Here is a 25,011-nt window from a genome sequence, read left to right on the forward strand (position 1 = left end):
CTTTAGCTGTGAGATCAGGGGCAACGCTTGCCCAGCTAAGGTTACTGCAGCTGAGTTTCAGCTTCTCTGGAACTAATATCGTGAGGCCAAAGTCTCGAGTCTTCTGACCAACATCGTATTTAGAAATACTTGGTTAGAATAATGGAAATACCCACTTCCACCCAGTAAAACTCCACCAGACACTCACATAAAGCTTCTGCAGGGGTGACGGTTGATTGATGGGGATAATCCTGTGCACAGCTCAAGTCGCTGAACTGGTTGTCAGCTGTCTGGATCATCTTTATTTGTTCTACATTTGTATAATTTGCAAATCTGGAAGATAATTTGCATAATTTGCAACGTTTGTCTTCCTTGGAATAGCTCCGTCCACGATCTGTGCGTGGTGTGTGCGTTCTCCAGCGCTCAAGAGCACTACAGAGCAGGACTGAAACGTGAGCGATCCCTCACATGTCTTTTGCTAATATATCCTCCATGCTGTTACGTTGGGAAAAGATGGACTTTGCTGCTAATGCGAAGCAAGTTTTGTATTAATTGAAGGGCTGGATTGCAGTGAGCCCGGACGTCATAAAGCTGCAGAGGCATGAAAAGAAAGGAGCCCTTTGCTGTGGACTGAGTGTGCGAGCTCTGGCAGAAACTGGTGGCCTGCTGTTTATTGTTCTCTTCTGTGTGGGAGGGAGATCTGTTAAAGATGTCTGCCATTAATGCGACTGCAGGCTTCATTAAGAACAAATAAACAGAAACCGGTCCCTCACCGAGGAGCTCTTTGGGGAACATATGCTGTCTAAAGCACTCCCGAGGTCAGAGCGCTGTCAACACTTGCTGCTCAATTACAATCTAATTTTGTTGTTAAACAAAATATGGAGAAAGGAGAGGAGCAAGTGTCAGGGAGTAAATGGTCCCATGCTAAGACCTGAGGATGAAAAACACGGGAATGGGAATGTTTTCAGTTGTCTGGAAGCCCAGCTCTGCACAGGGAGAGATCCAGATTATAATTAATGTTTACTGAGGCATGCCAATGAGCGGCAGAGTTTTCAGCGAGGGCCACAAATTCTTGTTCGTGGCTGTGTGCGCACTTTAATTGATTGAAGTTTAGCAAACGGCCTCTCTGCGTTTGTTTATGTGAGGCAGGATGATGCTTTCAGACGACGCTGCGTGAAGGACGAGCACAGCCTCTCAGCAGTGCTTTGAATCTAGCATCAGCAGCTCTATAGCAAATGAACCAGTTTCTTCTGATTGCCTGATGCAGAGCACGAGTGTCTCCGCTGCAGTGCACTAACTCTGCTGATTTTTGCACAACAAGAGTGTTGAAGCGGTGACAGTGGAGCATCAGAGGTCTCTCTGGGGGTTCATAGTTTTTTTAATGCTTTGCTTTTGCAGCCTATCGATGCACCGCAGTGCTAAAGCCCACGCGCTACATTTGTCTCACCATATCCAGCGAGGTCCAGCCTACATCTTCTGGACTGGCAGTCAGAATGATTTCATTAAACATTACAGTGTTGGTTGGTTGATCCACACTGTTTCCCTTAAATTTGCCACAGATATTAACGATCTAATAATTTTTCTAATAATCTTCTCTCTGATTTGATATTTTAGGCTTTTGGCACTTCAACATTAGATAGATTAACATAAAGAATATTTATGGTGTCGGGTGGATTACAGTGATTTCGGATGATTGTTTATGAAAGCTGTCAAAAACATTTCAGTCCCATCACTCAGTTTTTCTTTATTTTAGTGCTACTTAAAAATATTCATCATACCAGCTCAATGTCAGCATGTAGGTGTGGTGACATTAGCCTTCAGCTGCCACTCTAACGCTGCCACTTCACCACAGTTCCTCCGTTTGTGGAAAGTGGCTCTCTCAGCGGTTCACTGGACTCCTAAAGTTTTAGCTTTGTAACATTTTCGAGACTGACTGTTTCTTATTTGTTGCTGAGCTTATTTAAATCATAGCCCGATGTGTTGCTTTCAGAGCTCTTTTAGCCTGCTTCATATTGTCAGGTTCTATTTAAGTGCTTTCTTGGGTGAACAGGCCGGGCTTTGGCTGGTGAAATTGAGCTCAGCTGTCCAAAAAACGTGGTTAATCGCTGATAATTGATGTGGGAGCAGTTACTTTTTCAAGTGGGACTAGATGGGTTTGGATAGCTTCCCCCCCCCCCCTAATAAATTAAGCCATCATTTAAAAACATTATTATATATTTACCTGGGTTATCTTTGTCTAGTGTTACATTTTTTAATGATCTGAAACATCAACAGTATGTGCCTGTCTTCCTTTCCGACAGAAGACCTCTGTACAGGACAAACTCGCAGTCACTGCCAGAGGTTACCTGCTGTTGCATCATCTGCTGTCGTGTTAGTATCTAATGTGCAGCAGCGTGTCCCTGCAGACCCCCCCTCTGCTGTTAGCACCTGTTTCCTAGATGTTCTCAACATGTGCCGTGATGATTGAGATGTTGTTTATTGCAACTTGTGCTGTCCTTAGTCAAAATCAACCAAAGCAGGGATTTCTAGAAAAATTTAATTACAGTTTCTGTGACATTTCTTAAACTTTTTTTACATTATCTATAAACTGCACTATTTTATTTGTAGATGACAATTTTTCAAAGTGAGTTTTAAGAATTTTGTTAATAAGTAATTGTGTAGATTATACTTCTTATTGCATTCTTATCGTACTCATTGGCACATGAGACCATCAAAGCTGTCGTCCTCTGCTAGCATAGCACAGCAGGTTCAGGTCTCTCTGAATTTCACCTCTGCTCTCTACATAACTGTACACACAGCGGTCACGGCTCAGCTGCCAGTCCCGTGGCTCCTGCTATGTGTCAGGTTGTTGGTTTTGTGTGATTGGAGCCCTGAGATCCCTGGCAGGTTGAAATCCCATAAACGAGTATGTATCTAGCGGCTATTTTGAGGAGGGTGAGACGGAAGAGGTGACGGCAACGAACAGAAGCCTGGGATGTCACGCAGGTCTCTACAGACATCGCTTTGTCAGGATGCCTCCCGACCTGGGTGTAGCTGTCACTCGCACATGAAAGAGACGGATCTGCTTTGGCTGGAGTTGGGCAGTAATGTATTTTTCAGAAGGACAGGTGCTGACCTGCCAGTTGCCACTTGTTGTTAATCACTTCCATTTGCCAGGCTGTATTCAGCAACGACATTGAAATATAATATGCTAAATTAATCCCCTTGTGTGCTGCAGTAATGACCTGACACTATATTAAACTACCTAATGTTGTGCAGCTCACTTTGTCAGGCCTGCTGTCGCTCCCTCTGTGGAGCATTGCGCTGCAGTAGATCGGTTTCTCTCTCTGCACCAAACCAAACACCTTCCTGCAGGACTGTGACCCAAACAATACAGCGCTCTATTAAGCAACGTGATATTAGGGTTGCATTAAAACTGTACGGCAGAACATTTACAGCCGAGGTAGATGAAAAGCAGAGCAGTACAACTGAACTTCTGCTTCTAATAACACCTAAAAGGGCCACAGGCTCCTGATCCATGCTCATCATGTTGTATCTTAATGTTAATACAGTTTATTCATTTCACCCAAATCACAGCTGTAATCTAATCGTTGCGAGGCAGCATGTCATTTTAACCAGGTAGATGGATAGAACTCAGACGTGGTGCTGTGCAGCTAATGCTCTGTGAACAATAGAAGCTGGCTCTTCCCTGGATAGTGACTTATCCCTCTAAGTCTCTCATTGCGACTCCTGACAGCTGCACCTAATGAATGGCTTTCCTCCACACACACACAGACACACACAGCCCTTCGATGCCCCTCCAGCCTTTGGCTCACCTGCTAAGCAACGCACTCGCAGGCTTCAGTTTTTTACTTGCACCTACAAGTGCAACATGCTGCTTAAAAAACTGCAATAGTGAGAAAACAGCAGGGCTCTACATTTTCAGAGCCCCAAGTGGGAATTGCACTTATTTGTTTCCAGGGATGAAGAAGACTGACAAATGAACCCTCGCGGGAGGGAAGCTGGCATATTCTCTTCTTCCTGCCTCACACGGCCCTAGAGTATTCATTATGACCAGAATAGACACCTTCTTTTTAGCGTGTTAGCACATTCTCAAAACAAGCCTTGGACCGCAGGGACCCAGAGGTGCAACAGGAGCCTTGAGAATTGGGAATTTCTTCTCTCCCTGTCTGCTGTGGTGAAGCTGTTTGCCAGCAGCAGCCTCTCTTGACTGGTAATAGCATCAGTAAGTGGAGAAGATTGACATAGATTAGGGTGATGGATATAAGCGCTGCTGGGTTTTCTTCATTGATGCACATGAGGGTAGATCGGAGATGTGGAAGCGGCACACAGGAGTGGTTGGCTAGCTTTAACGAGACCCTCGTCTATTTTGCAACATTTTTCTCTTTCTGGACTGCGTTAAAGAGACAGAGACCATTCAACACAAACACATGGCAGGCTTGCAAAGTGTCCTTTTGTCTCCTGACAGGCTGGCAGATGTCCCGGGAAGCTCTTCCGTGTAGAGCAGGAGTCAATAGCCGTTATTTTGATCTCGCATCAGAATTGACCTCCCCTGACCTTATCTGTAATATTGCGTGCACCTGGGGCTGCTAATACCTCGCTTAGCATTTCAATGCTGAATGTTAGAGCTCTGTTAGCTCAGCCTGCTCCCATTGGAGTGTCTCAGGGGGGTAGTGTCAGGGAGATGGAAGCCACCAGTGACAGGCGGCTGCTCTGCAGTGCGGGTTGCTGCCTCAGCCCAGGGGAACTGGTTCCCATCTACACCTCTTTGGCAGGTAAAGGATTTAGCTGCTTCACCAAGGGGGAGGAGGAGCCCTTGCCCCAGCTCTAAACCCCCCTGAGGCCCAGAGAGAGCTAATTACAGTTTATGTATGCACTGTCATCTCCCATGAGCCTCTCTGCCTCTGGAGGAGTCAAGCTGGTGGCTGATGTCTGAGCACTTTGTTCTGTAGGAGGAGGTCCCTGCAGAGAAATACCCCGGACAGAGCTTATTATCCTTTTTTTTTTAGTTCAGCATTGCACAGCGCTTAGTCATTCTTTAGATGCAGTCATTTTGGACTAATGGAGTCCAAACAGGCCGTTTAAATGACACGTAATTGCTGTTGCTTAGCAATTACATGTCAGATGGCTATCACACTACATGCAAAGCTGAATTCATTCCCTGAAATGTTTTTACCCCACACAGTGCTCTTTTTATGCATATCATCAGTTGAGCTAGTTTGCATGTGGTAAAGAACATGCATCGGTGTTTCCAGAGAAGATTAGCACAACTGCACGTACTATTTGAATAAGCTAATTTTTCAACTGTAGAAGCGATGAAAAGGTGAAAGGCAGCAGAAACCTGATAAACGGCAAAAACTATGCACACACATCTGCACGCTGTCACTATTATTCAGCTCCAGTTTGCCTCTGGTATGGAACAGATCTCAGTTTGTGCAAGGTGCATGGAAAAGTGCCTCATTAAAAATGTAATGTGGCCTACAAGTGAAAGCACAGAAAACGAGAATGCTCTTAAAATGAAGGTCTTGAGTACAATGCACTACTGGTTCACTCTGAACAAGCAGAACACTTTTTGGTTCGTGTCGTTCCCCCCGGGGACGGTGTTAAAGGCTGCAGTGGTGTTTGTGCTGGCAGAGCCTAAGGAAGGTGTGTCAGTATGAGGAGGAAGAAGGAAAAACTGTGTCTGTTTGTGGAGCTGTCAGCTGATAAGCTCACACACCAAACATGACAGAGGAGATGTCACTAACAAGGACAGGAGCTGCTCACACTCACAGCTCACTCACTGTAGTGTCTGCAGTAGGGGGCTGTGGCTCTGCAGGTACAGCAGGTCGTGTGTTGTTTGGAAGCTTCGGTCTTTGGTTCCTCGGGTCCACCTCAGGATATCGTTGCATGTTAAAATGACATCATCGATACATTCATTGTGGCACGTCACGGTTAATCTGCACCTTTTATCTGTTTTTAACATTTGTTTTTGTGCAGTTCCAGATTTTGGCATCGATGTGCTCTCCACCAATGGCAGCCAGGAGCCTCACGGCCCAGGCCTCCTCAAGGTGTCAGGCCTAGAACGCAGTCAGGAGAGGAGCCAGGAGAGTTGCAGAGACAGCCAGCTGCCTGTACCCAGCACCCCCAATCCACCTTTGTCCCCCCCAACCCTCCCTGTGTCACTGCCCCAGCCCCAGCCATCCATCCCCCAGACCCCGTCCCCTCTTCGAACCCAGCCAAACGGGCCCACTCAGCCTTTAAACCACCTGCCCCCACGCTCAGAGGCTCTTCCCAGGCCTCAGTCACCCGCAGCCCTGCCTCTTGCCCAGGGCCAAGAGCCCTCACCAACCCCCCCTCCCCGGCACCAGCACCAGCCTGAAGTGCTATCCCACCCGAGGCCTCCACCTACACCTAGCCTTCACCCACACCCACCATCTCCCGCCCTTCCGAACCACCACTCTCACCAGCAGCACCCCATCCAGTCAGGGTCTCACCGGCCCCCATCGCGCTGCCACCCCCGACCCCTTTCTGCCTACAACAGCCTCAGCCTCAACGGCCACAGGTAAGCTACTGTCAGACAGCCTCGAAGTGCATGGGGAAAAAAGCTCCACACACCCACAGCTCTCATGTTCTCACATGCTCTAATGCAGAAAATTCATGCAGAGCTGTTCAGGCAACACCTCCATATTCACACACACTTGAAAATTCAAGAATATCTCTTGAGCTGGAAGTGCATATACGGCCCGATCAGTATGTAAATTGCCATCAGGAAGTCCCCCAGCCAAACTGTAGCGCTGATTATTAACAGCGGAATAAAAGGGCCACACTGCACCCTGAGTGCTGGGCTTTTTTTTAATCCACCCACACATCTGAGCTCGGACTCCCAGTAGTTTGGTGTAACCTTGAATCACCATATTGTTCATGCTTCGTGGATTTAAGGCTGTTTTGGATGAAAACAGAAGGAAAAGTGGCTCAGGAGACATTTTCCTAATTTAAAAGGATCTTCTGTGTATTCAAATATGTAGTTTATTTCATTGAAAACAATAGCAGCTAAGCTTATTCTATCGTATCAGTTGAGAAGCACCGAACCCTGTGAGCCTCTCCATTAATGTTAGACCTTGAGATAGCTCCTTCAGAAGCCACTCGGTCCCAACAACAGCTCTGCCTAGCAGGCTCTCAGGACTTGGCTTTCTCTGCCTGACTCTGCGCCAGCTCTGCCAGTCTGCCAGCGTGCCAACAGGGCCTGGCACCCGCATGTGAATAATCACGGCTGGGGCCCACAGCGACGAGCGAGCGCTGCAAATGAGCTTTTAGGCTTAGTGCGTGGAGCTGTGGAGACGCTAGCTCCGTGACTGCCCCGGGGGAAACCCACACACACTACAAAAGACTGTTTGCTCACACACGCCCTCTCGCCCTCTCATCCCATTTCCGATGCACATGTTCTGTACCTGGCTGTGGAGGAAGTGCCTTAGCAGAAGCTGTTCAAAGACAGATGCTCGTTCTGTTATGTTTGCCAGCGGCGGTTTATTTGCATCCGAGGCTGCTGCGAACGGGGTTTTCGCAGATCGTGTTTGCCCTGGATTCTGTGAAGCACGAGACAGAGACGGGGAGGCATTTGTAAATGGGAGGCAGCTGAGGCGTGAAAACGGCGTGCTAGGAACTGAACGTCAGAGCAGATGGAGACGCGGGGATGTGGAGGAACAAGTGTTAATTTTGACTGATCACGCCTGGCTTAACCACTTATCTGCCTTTTTCTCTCTCTCTGTCTTAATCTTTACAGCAGTAGCAGGAGCAGCACCCCAGGCACCAAGCCCCACGGACCCCCTACGCCCTCCCTGCACCTCCCCCACCACCCACCGCCTCCTCCGGCAGCCGCGGCAGCCTCCACTTTTCCCTTGGCCTTGCCCACTAACCAGAATAACCCCCACAGCTTCCCGTCTGCCTTGCAGTCGTCTCCACACCCACACCACCCCAATATGTTTGCTCCTCCAGCAGCCTTGCCTCCACCGCCACCATTGACGTCTAGCACCCTGCCAGTACCCGGACATCCTGCTGCTGGGAGTGCCTACTCAGGTAAACAGCACAAGCAGCTCGCAGATGTCTCCACATCGCCCCCAAGTGGTTTGACAGAGGACTGCACATTTGACTGCAAAAGCAATCAGCAGGTTCTTATTTAAACCAGTTGTTGCCGGGAAGCTCGAGACACATGACAAGTACATAATGAATGATGGACGCAGAGCGGCATTTCATTTTGAAGCATTCGATACGCAGAGACGATGCACATGCTGCCCTGGTAATTATTTAAAGAAATAAGCAGCCACGTCCAAGATGATCCACGTGCACATCATGCCATCGCTTTGTGTGTTTATAGTTGTGTGGACAGTTCAAGTTCACACTCTCGGTCTGCACGCATTACAAAAGCGATCACAGAGCCTGTGCACATTTCTGCGCGGTGCTGTCAAGCTAAATGTCAGGGTCAGTACGGGGAGGGGCTCTAGCAACATTCCCAGAACGTCCATTTCACCTGGAACGGCGATCATGTGCAACAAATCAATTTGGTCAATACGGGACGGAGCGAGCTGGATGTTTTCCAAAGATACTAATGAAATTTTTATGAAGAGAAAATTCCAGCCGCGCTCCCAGCCCAATAAAGCCTGAAACGAATGCAGAAGATATTGTAGCGAGCCACTGTGGAATAGGAAGGATAAGGTTACTCTGGAGGAGATATAATCTCTCAAGGCTGGGTTTGTTGAATTTAGAAGAAAAGCCAATGATTACTTGAAATCCATTCTTCACAAAGGTTATTAGAAAAAGCCGATCCGCGCTCTCAGAGGGGCTGGAGTGTATCAAATCGCCACATTTTGACAGTTCCAGCAGTCAGACTGTTCTAATCATGTCGAGCTTCGCTTCGAGGGAAAATGACACGCTGGTAATCACAACCATTTCCTGCTTGTTTCCTTTTTTGACAGCTTGGCTTCTTATTTTGATGACATACAGAGCTGTCACACGGGAGCGCGAGGTCCTCCAGGGGTCTGCGTGTGACCTACAGCTGGGCGGACTGTAGGGGGTCTTAATTAAAGAGAAATGTATTTAAAGTTCTCAGATGAGGGTTATTTGAGTCTGCAGCTCTAATTGCTAATAGCGCTCTGCTGTCCTAATGCTCCGCCCTCTTCTCTACAGAGCAAGACCTTCTGCGCCAAGAGCTCAACACCCGTTTCCTGGCGTCCCAGAGCGCCGACCGCGGTGCCTCGCTTGGCCCCCCGCCCTACCTGCGCACTGAGTTCCACCAGCATCAGCACCAGCATCAGCACCAACACACCCACCAGCACACCCACCAGCACACCTTCACGCCCTTCCCACACGCCATCATGCCCACCCCAGCACCGCCCATGGTGCGTACCCCTGCCAGAAATGTGAGGATAAGTAGAACACACCTGTGTTGGGTTGGGGCGGTGGGCGGGGCAGGGGTCTACATTCTCGTAATGACTTCTACATGTGCGGAGCGGTGGGCGGCTATGGCACCAAAAAGTGTTTTCGCGTTGCGGTTTGGGAGCGCGAAGACTTCGTATTTTATTTTTTAAATACTCTGACATGTGTGAGAGCGGCACGCCGTGGGGACCTGCGGGTTTCTGTGGCGGCCGTTCAACGATGACCGTGCGCGTCCGTCCACGCCACAGCGATGCCTTTATTCTCCCACAAAGCCTTTCTAGTGTTTTCTCTGGCATACGCTGAGACTCCAGACTTGAACGCTGTTATTTTCTAAATTGGCAATAACTTGCCCTGGAGCATGTTAACTTCAGAGCCAGCTTTCAGAACATAATACACTTAATTCATTCTGATTTTAATGACATCATTTGGTCCCATTTGGGGGTTTTCATTACTGGCAAATGTATTGCATTAAGAGCCGCGCAGTTTGGGAGAGAACCACAGGCAATGGGTGCCTGAACCTAAACTCTCACAAACACATACACATTTGTAACTGCCTGACCCACAGAGGTTTGCTTGGCTATCATGATACCTCAAAGGCAGCATAGTGAGGCCTCTGACAGCTAATGAGGCCATAAAAAGGCTCTTTATGGCTGCAGTGTTTAGTCTTGGCTGTGGAAATGTTCGCCCTGAGCCTGCGCCGCACCACTAAAAGCCAACCAAATGAGAGCCAGCTCATGCTAGTTTACAAGGTCTTCAGATGATCAGGAAACGGGGGAGGATGAAAACATTGTGGCGCGGGGAGTGGTTGAACTTGGATCCCGCTCAGTAGACGTCTTAGATCTTCATCTATAATCGTATTTTCGGTTTTAAATGCAGTTTGTGATGTTTTTTTGTGTGTTGGCCTGAAACAAAAGAGGCCAATCTTTGTACTTAGCTCTGTTTCATTTCTCCTACAGTTTGACAAATATCCAACAAAAGTCGACCCCTTCTACAGACACAGTGTGAGTTTCTCTACTGCGTACTAGCTTCCAGCTTCAGATTTGTTGCTTGCCCATTTTGCCATTTCAGCCCATGCACCGTACATCTGCTTCCTAACGGTTACTGCTCCATGTCACCCTTCGGCCGTAGCTAATGATGTGATGCAACAGATCGGGATTCTTAAATCCTGGAGTTTAACAGTTACTGTGTGCATGTGATGATAAACACAGTTGCTACGTTACCTCTCTGTCTCGCTTATTTCCTTTTTTCCAGTCACCAGCAGTGGCGTCCTCAAAATTATTATTCAATAAAAGCAAATGATTTCAAACACTGGACTCGCTGTCCTACCGTTTTGCTGAAATTTTCAGAGCGTGCTTCTGCCTAGTGTGCTTTTTCTACAGACTATTAAACTGATTTGTCCTCGATAGCTAGGAGGCAGATTTTACTATCATAAAAACCTATTTGTATTCAGATCGACCCGCTTCCTAGTTTGTTTTTAAGTGCTTCATCTTTTTTTGTTTTTTCCCCCGCTGGTATAATGGTCCCGGCAAACACGCTGAAAGCATTCCTTCTCTATAAAACATAGTGGCATCTTAATACTTGGTGCACAAGAGGAGTGGAGTTGCATTTAAAAAGCTTGCAGCACACCCTCGAGTCCAGCTTTAAAGAATTCCAATGCGCGACTGCAGCAATGCAAGCACGTTTGCCAAACACGCACTCGTTACTTTGGCTAATATGACTGTTAGGGACAATTATGCAAAGCAGATGATTGCATATCTGTTTCTCTACATACAGATACGTTTATGAAAGCCTTGAGCGCTTGTTTGACTTACTTGTGTTTTGCGTGTATTACAACATTCTGCTTTTCATATCAAAGGAGGTTTTTTCTCCTGATTTAAATCCAGCGGGAACAAGCAGTGAATATTTGATAAACAAGCCGTTTGTGTAACACGTAGGCAATCATTTGTAACTAAGCAGTCACTGCGATTAAACTGCGAGGTTTAAACACCACCACAAACTGCCTGCTCTGTTTAGACTGACTCATAAAGCCGCATTTCACCGATAGACCGAATCGTCCTCACGCCTCCTCTCGCTCTTTTCTTCTTCCAGCTCTTCCACTCCTACCCTCCAGCCATGTCTGGCCTTCCCCCTGTCATCCCCCCAACCGGGCCCTTCAGCTCGCTGCAGGGGGCCTTTCAGCCCAAGGTGAGACACCACCACACACCCACAGACAGACTAGCCGGGAGGGGGCGAGTTATATTCAGAGAATAATTTTCGATTGTCTGCTGCTCTCCAGACCTCTAATCCACTGGATGTTTCCGCAAGACCCGGAGCCGTCCCACACACGTTCTTACAGAAGGACCCCAGGGTAAGAGCACGTACACGCCACCCACCGTGCACCAGGAGACCGGACTGTACAGGCTCCATAGGTTTGCTTTATTAGGATCCACATTAGCAGCAGCCTCAGCAAGCAAGCTGTTCTCATACAGGAAGTGTTAAAAATGCATTAAAATACATATGAATAATTTACCACATAGAGTCTATTTCTGATCTATTGATCAGCGGTGAGTCGTAGATTGACAGACGTGTCAGCGTGTTTGTTTGCAGAAGGCCACGCAGGAGGAACCCGTTTAAACACCCGCGTGTTAATTACCCCTGAAACGCTTAATTTTAAAGTGAACAGTTTGACATTTTAATTTGGTTCCTAATGAATGCTACACACAAGGACTAATTAGAAATGATTTGACTGACAGCAGAATAATTCATGTTCTCTCTCTCCGTCCTTCCTGAAGCTAACGGATCCGTTTCGGCCGATTCTCAGGGTGAGTGCTCGCTCCCTGCAGTGTCTCCGTCTCCTGCTCCCTCGCAATAATCACTGCGATGCCTTGAAGGTCTTTGCTAATGGAGTTGATAGTGTCTTTAATTAAATGGGGGCTGAGTGTACTCGTTTACGGGGCTCATTTTGAAGAACGCTGCAGCGCGTGTGTTATGAAACCTTGTCAGATGGCCGACAGTGACGCCTCGCTGTCACACGCCAGCGTGTGCATGGTTCATTCAGCACACCTACATTTCTTAGCCTTTTAATATGTGATTAGTAGTCATAGTACCGTATTGATTAGATGACACTGTGTTTTTTGGTCACACCATTTTCTTTCTTGTTCTTAATTAAATAAATTTTCTTGTTCTTACAGAAACCGGGGAAGTGGTGTGCCATGCATGTCCATATTGCCTGGCAGATATACCACCACCAACAGAAAGTAAAGGTGAGGACTTGTCTAACCCCTCCTAACACAGTGTGGCCAAGGCTGGATTTAACCTCCTAGGACCTGGCGTCACATTTTGGGTTGTCTAGACCACAATACTAAATTTTGCTCTACAAGGGCCTGATATCCACTAACGAGGACACTATACTGCCACTGTCCTATCGAAATTTAAAACGAATGTCCTTGTATGTGGATCTCATTTTTCTCAGAAACAAAAATCAGGTAAAAAAAAATACAGTAATTCTTTGTTTTTACATTCATCAGGTCCCAATCAGCCCAAATAGCAAAGAGAAATTAAAAATGCATGAAAGAGTTCAGGTCTTAGGAGGCTAATACTGGGTCAGTTTAGCAAAGTCCAATTTTCAATTCAGTTTTATTTATAAAGCACTAAATCACAACAACAGTCACCTCAAGGCGCTTTATATTGTAAGGTAGACGCTACAATAATACATACAGAGAAAAACCCAACAATCATATGACCCCCTATGAGCAAGCACTTTGGCGACAGTGGGAAGGAAAAACTCTCTTTTAACAGGAAGAAACCTCCAGCAGAACCAGGCTCAGGGAGGGGCGGGGCCATCTGCTGTGATTGGTTGGAGTGAGAGAAGGAAGACAGGATAAAGACATGCTGTGGAAGAGAGACAGAGATTAATAACAAACACTTCCACTCTCTATAGACACTGTTAACTCATTTGTATTAATTGAACTGCAAAATAAACCCAAACTCCTGATGGTTCGCTCTGTGGATCTGGCTCTAGTTTCTCTTCTGGAAAAATCACTTCATCAGTTAAACCACAGAATTGTTCCGTGTCTTCTGTGATCAGCTGATTTCACCGTTGTACTCAGTAGAAGTCGCTTCACACACCGTTGATAATAAATTGACATTTAAATTGTATGGTTTGCATCCTCCTTTTGCTTCTGGAGGTTAGTGTAATGCTTTGATTGTGACACCTCACTGGAACTTAGCAGTCAGTCACCTCCCTTGATGGCTTTAACTATTTTTCCTTCCCAACACGCCTAAAACCAGCGTCTCTGTGTGCAGCAGGAGTAGGACCCAAATGCAGACTCAGAGGCAGGACGTGAACTCACAAACCACAGCTTTACAATACAAAACTAACCTGGAAAAACCAAAGAATCCAAATACACGGGGGGAAACACAGGGAGAGACAGACAGCCATGAGGGAGACGCTGACGTAAATATACAGAAGGATAACGAGGGAAGTGAGGACACACGGAGAGCAGGACGGGGGACACAAAACTGAACAGGACGAACACGGAAACACGAGACCTTCACAATAAAACAGGAAGATGATGCGGGAGGAGGAGAGGCAGACGAGACGGACTTGGGCAAACACAGATAAACGTGATGGAATAAAACACAAGGAGGGAAAACACGGCACAAGAACTCACACAACTTTACAAACACAGACGCACAAAAGGGGACGCAGAGGGCAAAGGTTAGCGTAGAAGAAACTCAGGATTACCACTAAGAATAATAAACCATCACACAAAAGGTCATAAAAACACAAGAAACACCAAATGCTGGGTCAAAAGGAGCCTCTGATAGCTCAGGTTTTACATGTGTTTCTCTCTGTACCTTTGGCGTCTTTCAGCAGCAGATGCAGGTCGACCCTCACAAGCTAGACTTCGGCCTCAAGCCCGAGTTTCTGAGTCGACCCCCGGGCCCCAGCCTCTTTGGTGCTATCCACCACCCCGGCGACTTGGCGCGGCCCGCCACGCTTTTCTCCGCTGCAGGTGAGTGCATCAGCTGTCCGATTGATCAGTGGCCGCCTCTCATATTCAGCAGCAGTCGGTCCTGCTGTGCAGAGCTAGCATCGTGTGTGGTGAATGAGTGAAATCAGCAAACCCGACAGAATGATCTCCACCAGAGTGACCATCAGAGATATATCTCACCTTTCTTTAGGTTGGAGCTGTTGGGTCAATCTCTGACTTCCTGTTTCTGTTCTTGGACACTGTCGCAGCTCTACAGTTCACTCATACTGCGCCACGCTTGGCTCCTGTATATGAAACGTTCATGTTTAAAACAGCCATGAGCATGTGACAACAACACGCACAAATCAGAGTGAAAGAACAGATCATCCAACGTGCCTCTTAAAGGAATACTGGATAAAGCAGAGGATATTCGATTAGTCCATGAAATGGGTTTTAGTGATGTCAACAAGGTCCCCGCTTGCTGTTAAATACAGGCAGACCTTGAAGTCGCACTTTGGGTTAGTACAGTCGTCTCTGGTGCTCCTGGTGTAGTTTAAGTATCCACAGACTGCAGATGTGAGTCAGCCTTTTTCCCTCTATGTTGGATCTGGTTATTAAACTTCAAGCCGCAGCAGTGCTGGGTTTGCTTCGTTCAGCCTGTAACTAGCCAGGTATCATCAAGACATAACAACGACAGTTTTCCAGGCAGTGTGTGGAATTCCTGAGTTTAGCTTAACTATCCCAAGATTAGGTCATCAAACTACCACAACGCCCCCCTCTGCTACTATTACTTATTTGGCTCTGCGTCAGTGTCCCAAAATGTCAGGTTGTCATAATGTCCGATGCTGCAACTGGACAAAACGCCAACAAATGAAGAAAATATCTTTACTAAAGATGAGATACGACAAAACAGCAGGAAAAAAAGCACCGTTTTCACGGGACTCTCTGCAGTGTTTGGTGCTGCGCTTTATGGCCAAACGGCTGTTTTAGTCTCGTCTGTCTGAAGGACTCGGACGTCATTTCAAACATTTGCCGTTCTGCCATGTTCACTTTAAAGAGGACAAGCTGTCTCCTTGCACTCTTTCCAAATACACTTGTTCCCTGCCTTTCTAACTACACTGTAATACTGTGGAACATTTAGCACGCTAACAGAGGCCTGCAGCTTTGTGTCATCTCCTGGGAAGATTGTGGCGTTTTATTACCACACACCTGAGTGCTAACACAAACCGATGATCAGTTATTAAAGTGAATTTGATTATCGGCACCTGGCTGCTGTTAATTCCTTTAGAAGTACGGGAGGTACTCGGTGTACTCACTGCATAGAGCCCTGAGAAAACTTTTTTTACACTTCAATCTTTTATTAATCCCAAAAGTTGTAAAGCTGTAAGCAGTGCAGCTTTCTGCTTGCTTACTATTAGCTTTCTAGTGCAGATAATTTTGGGATAACTAGCTGGCTTTATCCTCATTAGTTACACCAACAGCTGAGCTAAAGCTGATCATCTGGGAGAGCATGATCAGGCTGCACAGTAAATCATCTGGGCAGCAGATTTCTGCAGCGATATATAACAACTTAGATCGTAGCCATTGTCCCCACAACATCTGTCCTGAGCCTGTGCTGTTTGTCTTTGTGTGAAGCTCTCAGGGCCAAAGTCGTACAAGGAAAGTCTTAAATCTTTCTGGAGCTTGCAGCTGATTCTCCTTGTTTGCTATGCGCAGTATCATTAAATGCAATTAATCTCGTATTAACAGGAGCATCGTTGTTTCTCTTTTGACGTGATGATGGGACTTATGTAAGAGTTGACTTTGAAGAGGAACACGCGTGTAAACGAATTGCTGCTTTAATGGCTGTGCCTGTAATCTACAGTCGACTAATAAGTTCGTGGCTGTTTATTTACAGATGCTTTTGTCTGCACAAAAATACTGAAGGACATTTTTCTGAAGTCTTTTACTGAACTTTAACTTTACAGTTAAAGTTTTTAAAATACGAATTACTTATCGATTAGCTCTTACTGACAGCTCCAGAAAGACTTCACCAGTTGACCAGTTAACACTTACTTTTGCTGATGTTACAGTCTGTGGTTATCCTCCTCCTCAGGTCCTACGCACCCATCTGCAGCTCCCTTTGGCCATCCACCGCACCATCCTGGAAACTTTCTTCCTCCAGCATCTCATTTAGGTAACAGCACGCTTCATCTCAGTCTGACCGATCCAAAACGAGGGTGTTGATTGCATCAGCGCTAACATGCTGTGTCTTCTCCCAGAGCCTTTCAGTAGGCCTCCATCGTTTGGAGGACTGGGATCTCTCAGCTCGTCGGCCTTCGGGGGATTGGGCAATCCAGCACTAAGTGAGTTTCAGCCTCAAGAAAGACACTTGCTTGGGAGTGGCCACATGAGAAACCGTGACTGTTGTGGAGGGTCACAGTTTCTCATGCGGTCCCTCGGGAAAATCAGTCGCCTACCTGTAGTTTAGGTGGAGTAATCCTCTCACTGTTTGTAATGCTGCCTGCATATGAGGATCAGCAGAGCTACGCATTTAACTTGCGTTCCATGTTTTTCCACGTGTTGAATCCCTAACAGGGGCCAACTCGGTGTTTGGCCACAAAGATGGCCCAAACGCGCCACAGCACTTCAACAGCAGCAGTAACAACAGCCACCAGGAGCCGTGGAACCGCCTGCATCGCACGCCACCTTCGTTCCCCACGCCGCCACCCTGGCTGAAACCCGGAGAGTCTGAGAGGAGCGCGTCGGTGAGCTCACACGAGAGGGACCGAGACTCTGACAAACGGGACTCGTTGGTCAGTAAAGAGGACAAGGACAGGTGGGTGGTGAACAATGTAACAACTACATGAGTAATGTGGTCAGTGTGTGAGTGCAACAAAGTGACAGTTTAATGAACAAAAGATTCCATTCAATTCAATTTTATTTACACAGCGCCAAATCACAATAGCACAGTACAGTACAGTAGATCGCACAATAATACATCATATGACCCCCTATCAGCAGCACTTTGGCGACAGTGGGAAGGAAAAACTTCCTTTTAACAGGAAGAAACCTCCGACAGAACCAGGCTCAGGGAGGGGCGGGGCCATCTGCTGCGACCGGTTGGGGTGAGAGAAGGAAGACAGGATAAAGACATGCTGTGGAAGAGAGACAGAGATTAATAACAGATATGATTCAATGCAGAGAGGTCTGTTAATACATAGTGAGTGAGAAAGGTGACTGGAAAGGAAAAACTCAATGCATCATGGGAATCCCCCAGCAGCCTACGTCTATTGCAGCATAACTAAGGGAGGATTCAGGTCACCTGCTCCAGCCCTAACTATATGCTTTAGCAAAAAGGAAAGTTTGAAGCCTGATCTTGAAAGTAGAGATAGTGTCTGTCTCCTGAATCCAAACTGGAAGCTGGTTCCACAGAAGAGGGGCCTGAAAACTGAAGGCTCTGCCTCCCATTCTACTTTTAAATACTCTAGGAACAACAAGTAGGCCTGCAGAGCGAGAGCGAAGTGCTCTAATAGGGTGATATGGTACTACAAGGTCATTAAGATAAGATGGGGCCTGATTATTTAAGACCTTGTATGTGAGGAGCAGGATTTTGAATTCAATTCTGGATTTAACAGGAAGCCAATGAAGGGAAGCCAAAACAGGAGAAATCTGCTCTCTCTTTCTAGTCCCTGTCAGGACTCTTGCTGCAGCATTTTGGATTAACTGAAGGCTTTTCAGGGAGTTTTTAGGACTTCCTGATAATAATGAATTACAGTCGTCCAGCCTGGAAGTAATAAATGCATGAACTAGTTTTTCAGCGTCACTCTGAGACAGGATATTTCTAACTTTAGAGATGTTGCACAAATGGAAGAAAGCAGTCTTACATATTTGTTTAATATGTGCGTTGAAGGACATGTCCTGGTCAAAAATGACTCCAAGGTTCCTCACAGCATTACTGGAGGCCAAGGTAATGCCATCCAGGGTAAGAATCTGCTTAGATACCATATTTCTAAGCTTTTCAGGGCCGGGTACAATAACCTCAGTTTGATCTGAATTAAGAAGCAGAAAGTTAGCGGCCATCCAGGTCTTTATGTCTTTAAGACATTCCTGCAGTTTAATTAATTGGTGTGTGTTATCTGGCTTCATGGACAGATAGAGCTGGGTGTCATCTGCATAGCAGTGTAAATGTATGCTATGTCTTCTAATGATACTGCCTAAGGGAAGCATGTATAATGTAAACAGAATTGGTCCTAGCACTGAACCCTGTGGAACTCCATAATTAACCTCAGTGTGTGAAGAGGACTCTCCATTTACATGCACAAACTGGAGTCTATTAGATAGATATGATACAAACCACTGTAGTGCAGTACCTGTAATACCTACAGCATGTTCTAATCGCTCTAATAGGATATTATGGTCGACAGTATCGAACGCTGCACTGAGGTCTAGCAGGACAAGCACAGAGATGAGTCCACTGTCAGAGGCCATAAGAAGATCATTTGTAACCTTCACTAAAGCTGTTTCTGTGCTGTGCTGAGCTCTGAAACCTGACTGAAACTCTTCAAATAAACCATTCCTCTGCAGATGATCTGTTAGCTGTTTGACAACTACTCTTTCAAGGATGTTTGATATAAAGGAAGGTTGGAGATTGGCCTATAATTAGCTAAGACTGCTGGGTCTAGAGATGCTTTTTGAGTAAAGGTTTAACTACAGCCAGCTTGAAGGCCTGTGGTACATAGCCGATTATTAGAGATAGGTTGATCATATTTAAGATCGAAGAATTAATTAATGGCAGGACTTCTTTGAGCAGTTTTGCAGGAATGGGGTCTAAAAGACACGTTGATGGTTTGGAGGAAGTAATTATTGAAGTTAACTCAGAAAGATCAATTGGAGAAAAAGAGTCTAACTTAACATCAATGGTACTAAGAGTAGCTGTAGATAATATTACACCTGTGGGATGATTACTGGTAATTTTTTCTCTAATGATAAAAATGTTATTTGTGAAGAAGTTCATGAAGTCATTACTAGTTAACGTTAAAGGGATGGTTGGCTCAACAGAGCTCTGACTTTTTGTCAGCCTGGCTACAGAGCTGAAGAGAAACCTGGGGTTGTTCTTATTTTCTTCAATCAGTGATGAATAGTAAGATGTTCTGGCTTTGTGGAGGGCTTTCTTATAAAGCAGCAAACTATTTCTCCAGGCTAAATGATGATCCTCTAAATTTGTGACACGCCATTTCCTCTCCAGATTACGAGTCATCTGCTTTAGGCTACGTGTTTGAGAATTATACCACGGAGTCAGGTACTTCTGATTTGAGACCTTAGTTTTCACTGGAGCTACAGTATCCAGAGTCGTACGTAGTGAGGAGGTGAAATTGTTAACAAGATAATCGACCTCTGTTGGGGTAGCGTTCAGATAGCTGCTCTGCTCTGTGTTGGTACAGGGCATTGAAGATGATAACAGTGGGTGGATTATATTCTTGAACTTAGTTAAAGCGCTTTCAGAAAGACATCTACTGTGATAAAGTCTACTCTCCACCGCTGTGTAATCAATTATTGTAAATGTAAATGTTATCAGGAAATGATCAGACAGCAGAGGGTTTTCAGGAAACACTGTTAAATGTTCAGTTTCTATGCCATATGTTAACACAAGATCTAGAGTGTGATTAAAGTGGTGGGTGGGTTCTTTTACATTTTGACAGAAGCCGATTGAGTCTAATAACAGACTAAATGCCATGTTGAGGCTGTCATTTTTAGCATCTACATGGATGTTAAAATCACCCACAATAATCATTTTATCTGAGCTCAGAACTAAATTAGATATAAAGTCTGAGAAATCAGACAGAAACTCTGTGTAAGGCCCAGGTGGACGATAGATGATAACCAATAAGACTGGTTTCTGAGTTTTACAGCTGTGGTGGACGAGGCTAAGCATCAGGCTTTCAAATGAATTAAAAGTCTGTCTTGGTCTTTCATTAATTAATAGGCTGGTGTGAAAAATTGCTGCCACACCACCCCCTCGGCCTGTGCTTCGAGGTTTCTGGTAGTTAGAATGACTCGGGGGTGTTGATTCATTTAAACTAACATAATCATCCTGCTGCAACCAGGTTTCTGTAAGGCAGAGTAAATCGATTTGTTGATCAATTATTAAGTCATGTACTAACAGAGACTTGGAGGAGAGAGACCTAATATTTAATAATCCACATTTCACTGTTTTACTCTTTGGTTCAGATGTGGATACTGTATTGTTCTTTCTTTGTAATTGTTTATGTTTAAGTTGTTTGTTGCTGGTTTTTAGTTTGTTTTTTGTCTTTTTGGAAGCTGACACAGTCTCTTATGGAGATGGGTTTTTGGGGGGGTAGCAGGAGGAGAGAAGCTGCAGAGAGGCGTGTAAGACTGCAGCTCTGCTTCCTGGTCCCAACTCTGGATAGTCATATTTTTGTCCATCCATCCATCCATCCATCTTCATCCGCTTTGTCCGGGGCCGGGTCGCGGGGGCAGCAGCCTAAGCAAAGAGGCCCAGACCTCCCTCTCCCCAGCCACCTCCTCCAGCTTATCCGGGGGAATACCAAGGCGTTCCCAGGCCAGCCGAGAGATATAATCTCTCCAGCGTGTCCTGGGTCTGCCCCGGGGCCTCCTCCCGGTGGGACATGCCTGGAACACCTCACCCAGGAGGCGCCCAGGGGGCATCCTTGTCAGATGCCCGAACCACCTCAGCTGGCTCCTTTCGATGTGGAGCAGCAGCTGCTCTACTCTGAGCCCCTCCCGGATGGCCGACCTTCTCACCCTATCTCTAAGGGAGAGGCCAGCCACCCTTCGGAGGAAGCTCATTTCTGCCGCTTGTATCCGCGATCTCGTTCTTTCGGTCACTACCCACAGCTCGTGGCCATAGGTGAGGGTAGGGACGTAGATCGACCGGTAAATTGAGAGCTTCGCTTTTACACTCAGCTCCCTCTTCACCACGACGGACCGGTGCAGTGTCTGCATTACTGCAGCTGCAGCCCCAATCCATTTTTGTCCATATTTCTAGAAATGAGAGCTGCTCCATCCAAAGTGGGATGGATGCCGTCTCTCCTAACAAGACCAGGTTTCCTCCAGAAGGTTTGCCAATTATCTATGAAGCCCACATCGTTTCTGGGACACCACTCAGACAGCCAGCAATTTAAGGAGAACATGCAGCTAAACATGTCACTCCTGGTCTGATTGGGGAGGGGACCAGAGAAAACTACAGAGTCCGACATTGTTTTGGCAAAGTTGCACACCGATTCAATATTGATTTTAGTGACCTCCGATTGGCGTAACCGGGTGTCATTACTGCCGACGTGAATTATGATCAGCGAGCTCGTGCTCCTGCTGGGGGGAGGAGAGAGGAAAAGGTTAGCATCGCCCATATTTGATAACAGCTCCTTAATTAGCAGCAGCATTGAATTTAGTTGAGTCAGAGTCATGTAGACAAGTCAGCAGCAGCATCAGTCAGGTGGTGATAAGCAGATTGGCAAAGGCTTAAATTAAAGATGTTTCCTGTATGTTTTACATAATCATAATTTTCCATAAAATGTTTTTTTCTCTGTACAGTTATTTAACTCCAAACGTAAAACTCTCATAACCTTGTTTGTGCCTGTAGGGACTCTGTTGAAAAGCGTCATCCCAGCCATCCGTCCCCGGTCCCCGTCAATCCAATCAGCCTTCTTAGCCACAGCCGACCTCCTGAGCACCACAGGAACCACCTGCCACCTGCTTCTGGAGAGCCTCAGAGGGAGAAGGAGAACAAGGCCAAAGAGAGGGAAAGGGAGCACTCGGATTCATGGAAAGACAACGGCACAGACGACCACAAGCTCAAAGACAGCCAGCACAGTGACAAGGACACGCCTGTCATCCATGACGGCCGAGCGTCGGAGGACAAAATGTCAAACAGAGGATCGGCGTCACCCTATGTCCGGCAGACCAGCTTGGAACGTCCCAACGGTGGCCTGACGAGGGATGTCCTGGAGAAGAAGGCGGAGCTGCCATACGAGCACCAGAAGAAGAGCAGTGAGGTGAAAGTAAAGGAGGAGAGGAAGGAGGAGCAGGATGGAGGCGCAGAGAGGGCCAGTGAGCACCTGCAACAGGCGTCCTCCACCCCTAATCTCCACCCTCCCTCCTCAGTGCCTGTGTCCATGGGCATGCCCGTTGTCCACCCCATCAACAGCATCAGCAGCCTAGAGAGAACTCGAGTCGTGGCGCCCTTTATGGGTATCAGTCCCATCCCAGGAGCTGACAGATTCCCCTACCCTCCCTTCCACTGGGACCCAATGAGAGACCCCTACAGGGGCCTGGACATTCACAGGCGAGACCCTTTGGCCAGGGACCTGCTGCTGAGGAACGATCCTCTGCACCGGTTGGCAGGGCCGCGCCTGTACGAGGCAGAGCGCTCCTACAGGGACCGCGAGCCTCACGACTTTAATCGCGACCACGCCCACCCCCTGGCCCTGGAGCAGAGGAGGGAACAGGAGCGCGCCCAACTGGAGGAGCGCGATCGCCTCAACATGCTCCGAGAGGACTACGAGCACGGGCGCCTCCACCCCGCGGTGCACCATCCCGCCCTCGACGGACACCTCCCCCACCCTGCCCCGGGCCTCATGGCCCCCGGACTCGCTGGCATGCACTACTCCAGGGTGAGTCCCTCAGCCGCAGCGGCAGCAGCCGCCGCCGCCGCCGCCGCAGCCACCGCCCATCAGAATGGTATTCTGAACAAAACGCCACCCACCGCGTCTCTGAGTGCACCGCCCCCACTCATTCCCACACTGGGCGCCCGGCCCGGCTCCCCCAGACGGACTACTCCCCTGGGCACAGATATCAGAGACAGACCGGCTCACAAAGACATCGAGGCGCGGTGAGGCGAGCAGACGCGGTGGCCCTGCAGCCCTGTGCCTCACCAACACTGAACTCACAACCAAGCACTTAGCTTTGGCAAAGCAAGACTGTAACATAGCTGTGAATAATTTATGTGGGCACACAGATGCCCATGCAATGAATCGTTTTTGTATAAAACTACAAAGAGACAATAATCATGGAACAAAAAAAGCTTTTTTTCAGAGATTTTGTTTTCCCGTTTTGCTCCAGCTTTCCGTGTGCATTCTTTCTCTTGTATAGAAAAGTGATGTGGAGTCAGAATGAGCAACTTTGGATTGTACAGGTACTTTAGCACTGAGTGTGTAGATAATGTGTACAGTCGCTGTGCTCGCCCTGTACGGATTCAAATTCATGGTACAAATATGCAAAAGAGTGTTTCGAAAGCTTTACTTTGACAGATGTAAATACAGGAGTATGATTCAGAACGTGCTTTTTGCAATTTCTTTATCGTTTGGTTGACGCAGGTGATTCGCATTGTACCAGATCCCCAGATTCAACTATGCAACAAATGTCTCGGTTCCCTTTCTGAAAGCTGGCCTTCAACACTACTGACTGCGTGCCACTGTGTACCATTCAAGGACTGTATTCTCTCCACAACGCAGACTTGACATTAACTTTGCGTCCGTGCTGACAGATGCAGCTTTAACTGATCCGCACAGGGTTTCAGATTTAACAAAAACAAAATGATTTTTGTCTTATAATAATCTGTGGTGACAATCCCATTGAACTGAATATTAAATTGTGATGTAAAAAGCCAGCAGCACAAATGTGTGGATGGATTTTTTTGTTGTCCTCTTGGTTAACACCAGTCTTGTTCTGGGGAGAATGCAGCGCATTAAACACCATGACGGCACATTAGCCCTAGCGGAGGAGTGTAAAGTACATGTTTCTGTTGGTCAAACAGTGTATTAAAGTGCTTTCCTAAGTTGTTGTACCTACAAAATCAAAATACAAAAAAAGCAAGTCTCAACCATGGACGGTTTGTTTCTAACAAGCAGAGATCTATTTTAGTAGTCCACTGAAGGTTTAGTTGTGCGCTTCAAACTCTGTGATATCATGTCGTGCAGTGTTTTTTAATCCAACATGAAATTGTCCACCCGAGCCATAGTGGTTAGTCGATACGTATCACAAAAAGATTGTTCAACGAGAAACCTTTTGCTGTTTACCGTGTACAGGGGAAAAAACGAAGTCTTTCTAGATCGTGTACAATGAGAAAAAATGAAGCGACTGAATCTTCAGCATGCTCCTCATTTAAACTTGTGTTATGTAAATTGTGCCATGTTATTAAAAAATGTGTACTAACCCTGTGTTTGGGTGTTTATTTCTCCGCCTTTGCACAGACGCCATATGTGACGTGTCCTGGCCCCACTTCTCACCCACCAGTGTTTTTATAGCGCTACAGGTTGTGTGTGCCATTAATACTTCTTTTTTTAATCCTCTGTCACGTACAGCGTGTCACATCCCTGCTGATGTAGGAGAAAACTTGATGGTTACCCCAGAATTGTGAATCATGAGCAGATGCAAGAGTTATTGGCATTACACTGAGTAACTACAGGTTCGTGCCGCCGCCTCTGACTGAGGCGCGTGGGTGCGTCAGTCACCGCTGCTTTTCCTCTCAGACCTGCACGTATGAAATGATATAGGGCTACAGCATGGGGGTAATTCAGCCTTTGGACCAGCAGAGGGCGCCAAACTATAAGAAGTCTTATGGCGTGGATGAAACTCTTTAGACAAACCATTACTCTGCGTAAGAGCTACCGTTTGACAACTACTGTCAAAGAAACGCAAGGTTGGC

At 46.8% G+C, this 25,011-nt stretch overlaps 1 protein-coding gene across 15 annotated transcripts in view; it reads left to right on the forward strand.

Annotated features, from left to right (window-relative positions):
• The window catches only part of auts2a (activator of transcription and developmental regulator AUTS2 a), a 351,111-nt gene extending 326,590 nt beyond the window's left edge, over window positions 1–24,521 (forward strand). For 4 of the 15 annotated variants that reach the window (XM_085288144.1, XM_085288146.1, XM_085288157.1 and 1 more), the window contains 13 exons: window positions 5,959–6,523; window positions 7,742–8,034; window positions 9,142–9,374; window positions 10,347–10,391; window positions 11,479–11,574; window positions 11,666–11,737; window positions 12,162–12,191; window positions 12,561–12,632; window positions 14,246–14,387; window positions 16,441–16,521; window positions 16,607–16,690; window positions 16,911–17,163; window positions 21,949–24,521. In XM_085288144.1, the coding sequence (XP_085144270.1) occupies window positions 5,959–6,523; window positions 7,742–8,034; window positions 9,142–9,374; window positions 10,347–10,391; window positions 11,479–11,574; window positions 11,666–11,737; window positions 12,162–12,191; window positions 12,561–12,632; window positions 14,246–14,387; window positions 16,441–16,521; window positions 16,607–16,690; window positions 16,911–17,163; window positions 21,949–23,200 (3,218 nt within the window). In that variant the 3' untranslated portion in view covers window positions 23,201–24,521. The remainder of the gene's footprint in view (window positions 1–5,958; window positions 6,524–7,741; window positions 8,035–9,141; window positions 9,375–10,346; window positions 10,392–11,478; window positions 11,575–11,665; window positions 11,738–12,161; window positions 12,192–12,560; window positions 12,633–14,245; window positions 14,388–16,440; window positions 16,522–16,606; window positions 16,691–16,910; window positions 17,164–21,948) is intronic. The other 11 variants (XM_085288148.1, XM_085288151.1, XM_085288152.1 and 8 more) reach the window with 10 other exon arrangements.
• The last annotated feature ends 490 nt before the right edge of the window (window positions 24,522–25,011 follow it).

This window comes from Mchenga conophoros, linkage group LG10 (genome assembly GCF_057382185.1).
Source record: "Mchenga conophoros isolate Kocher_MC1m ecotype Shallow Benthic linkage group LG10, M_conophoros_male_GT1.1, whole genome shotgun sequence".
NCBI classification, from domain to species: domain Eukaryota; kingdom Metazoa; phylum Chordata; class Actinopteri; order Cichliformes; family Cichlidae; genus Mchenga; species Mchenga conophoros.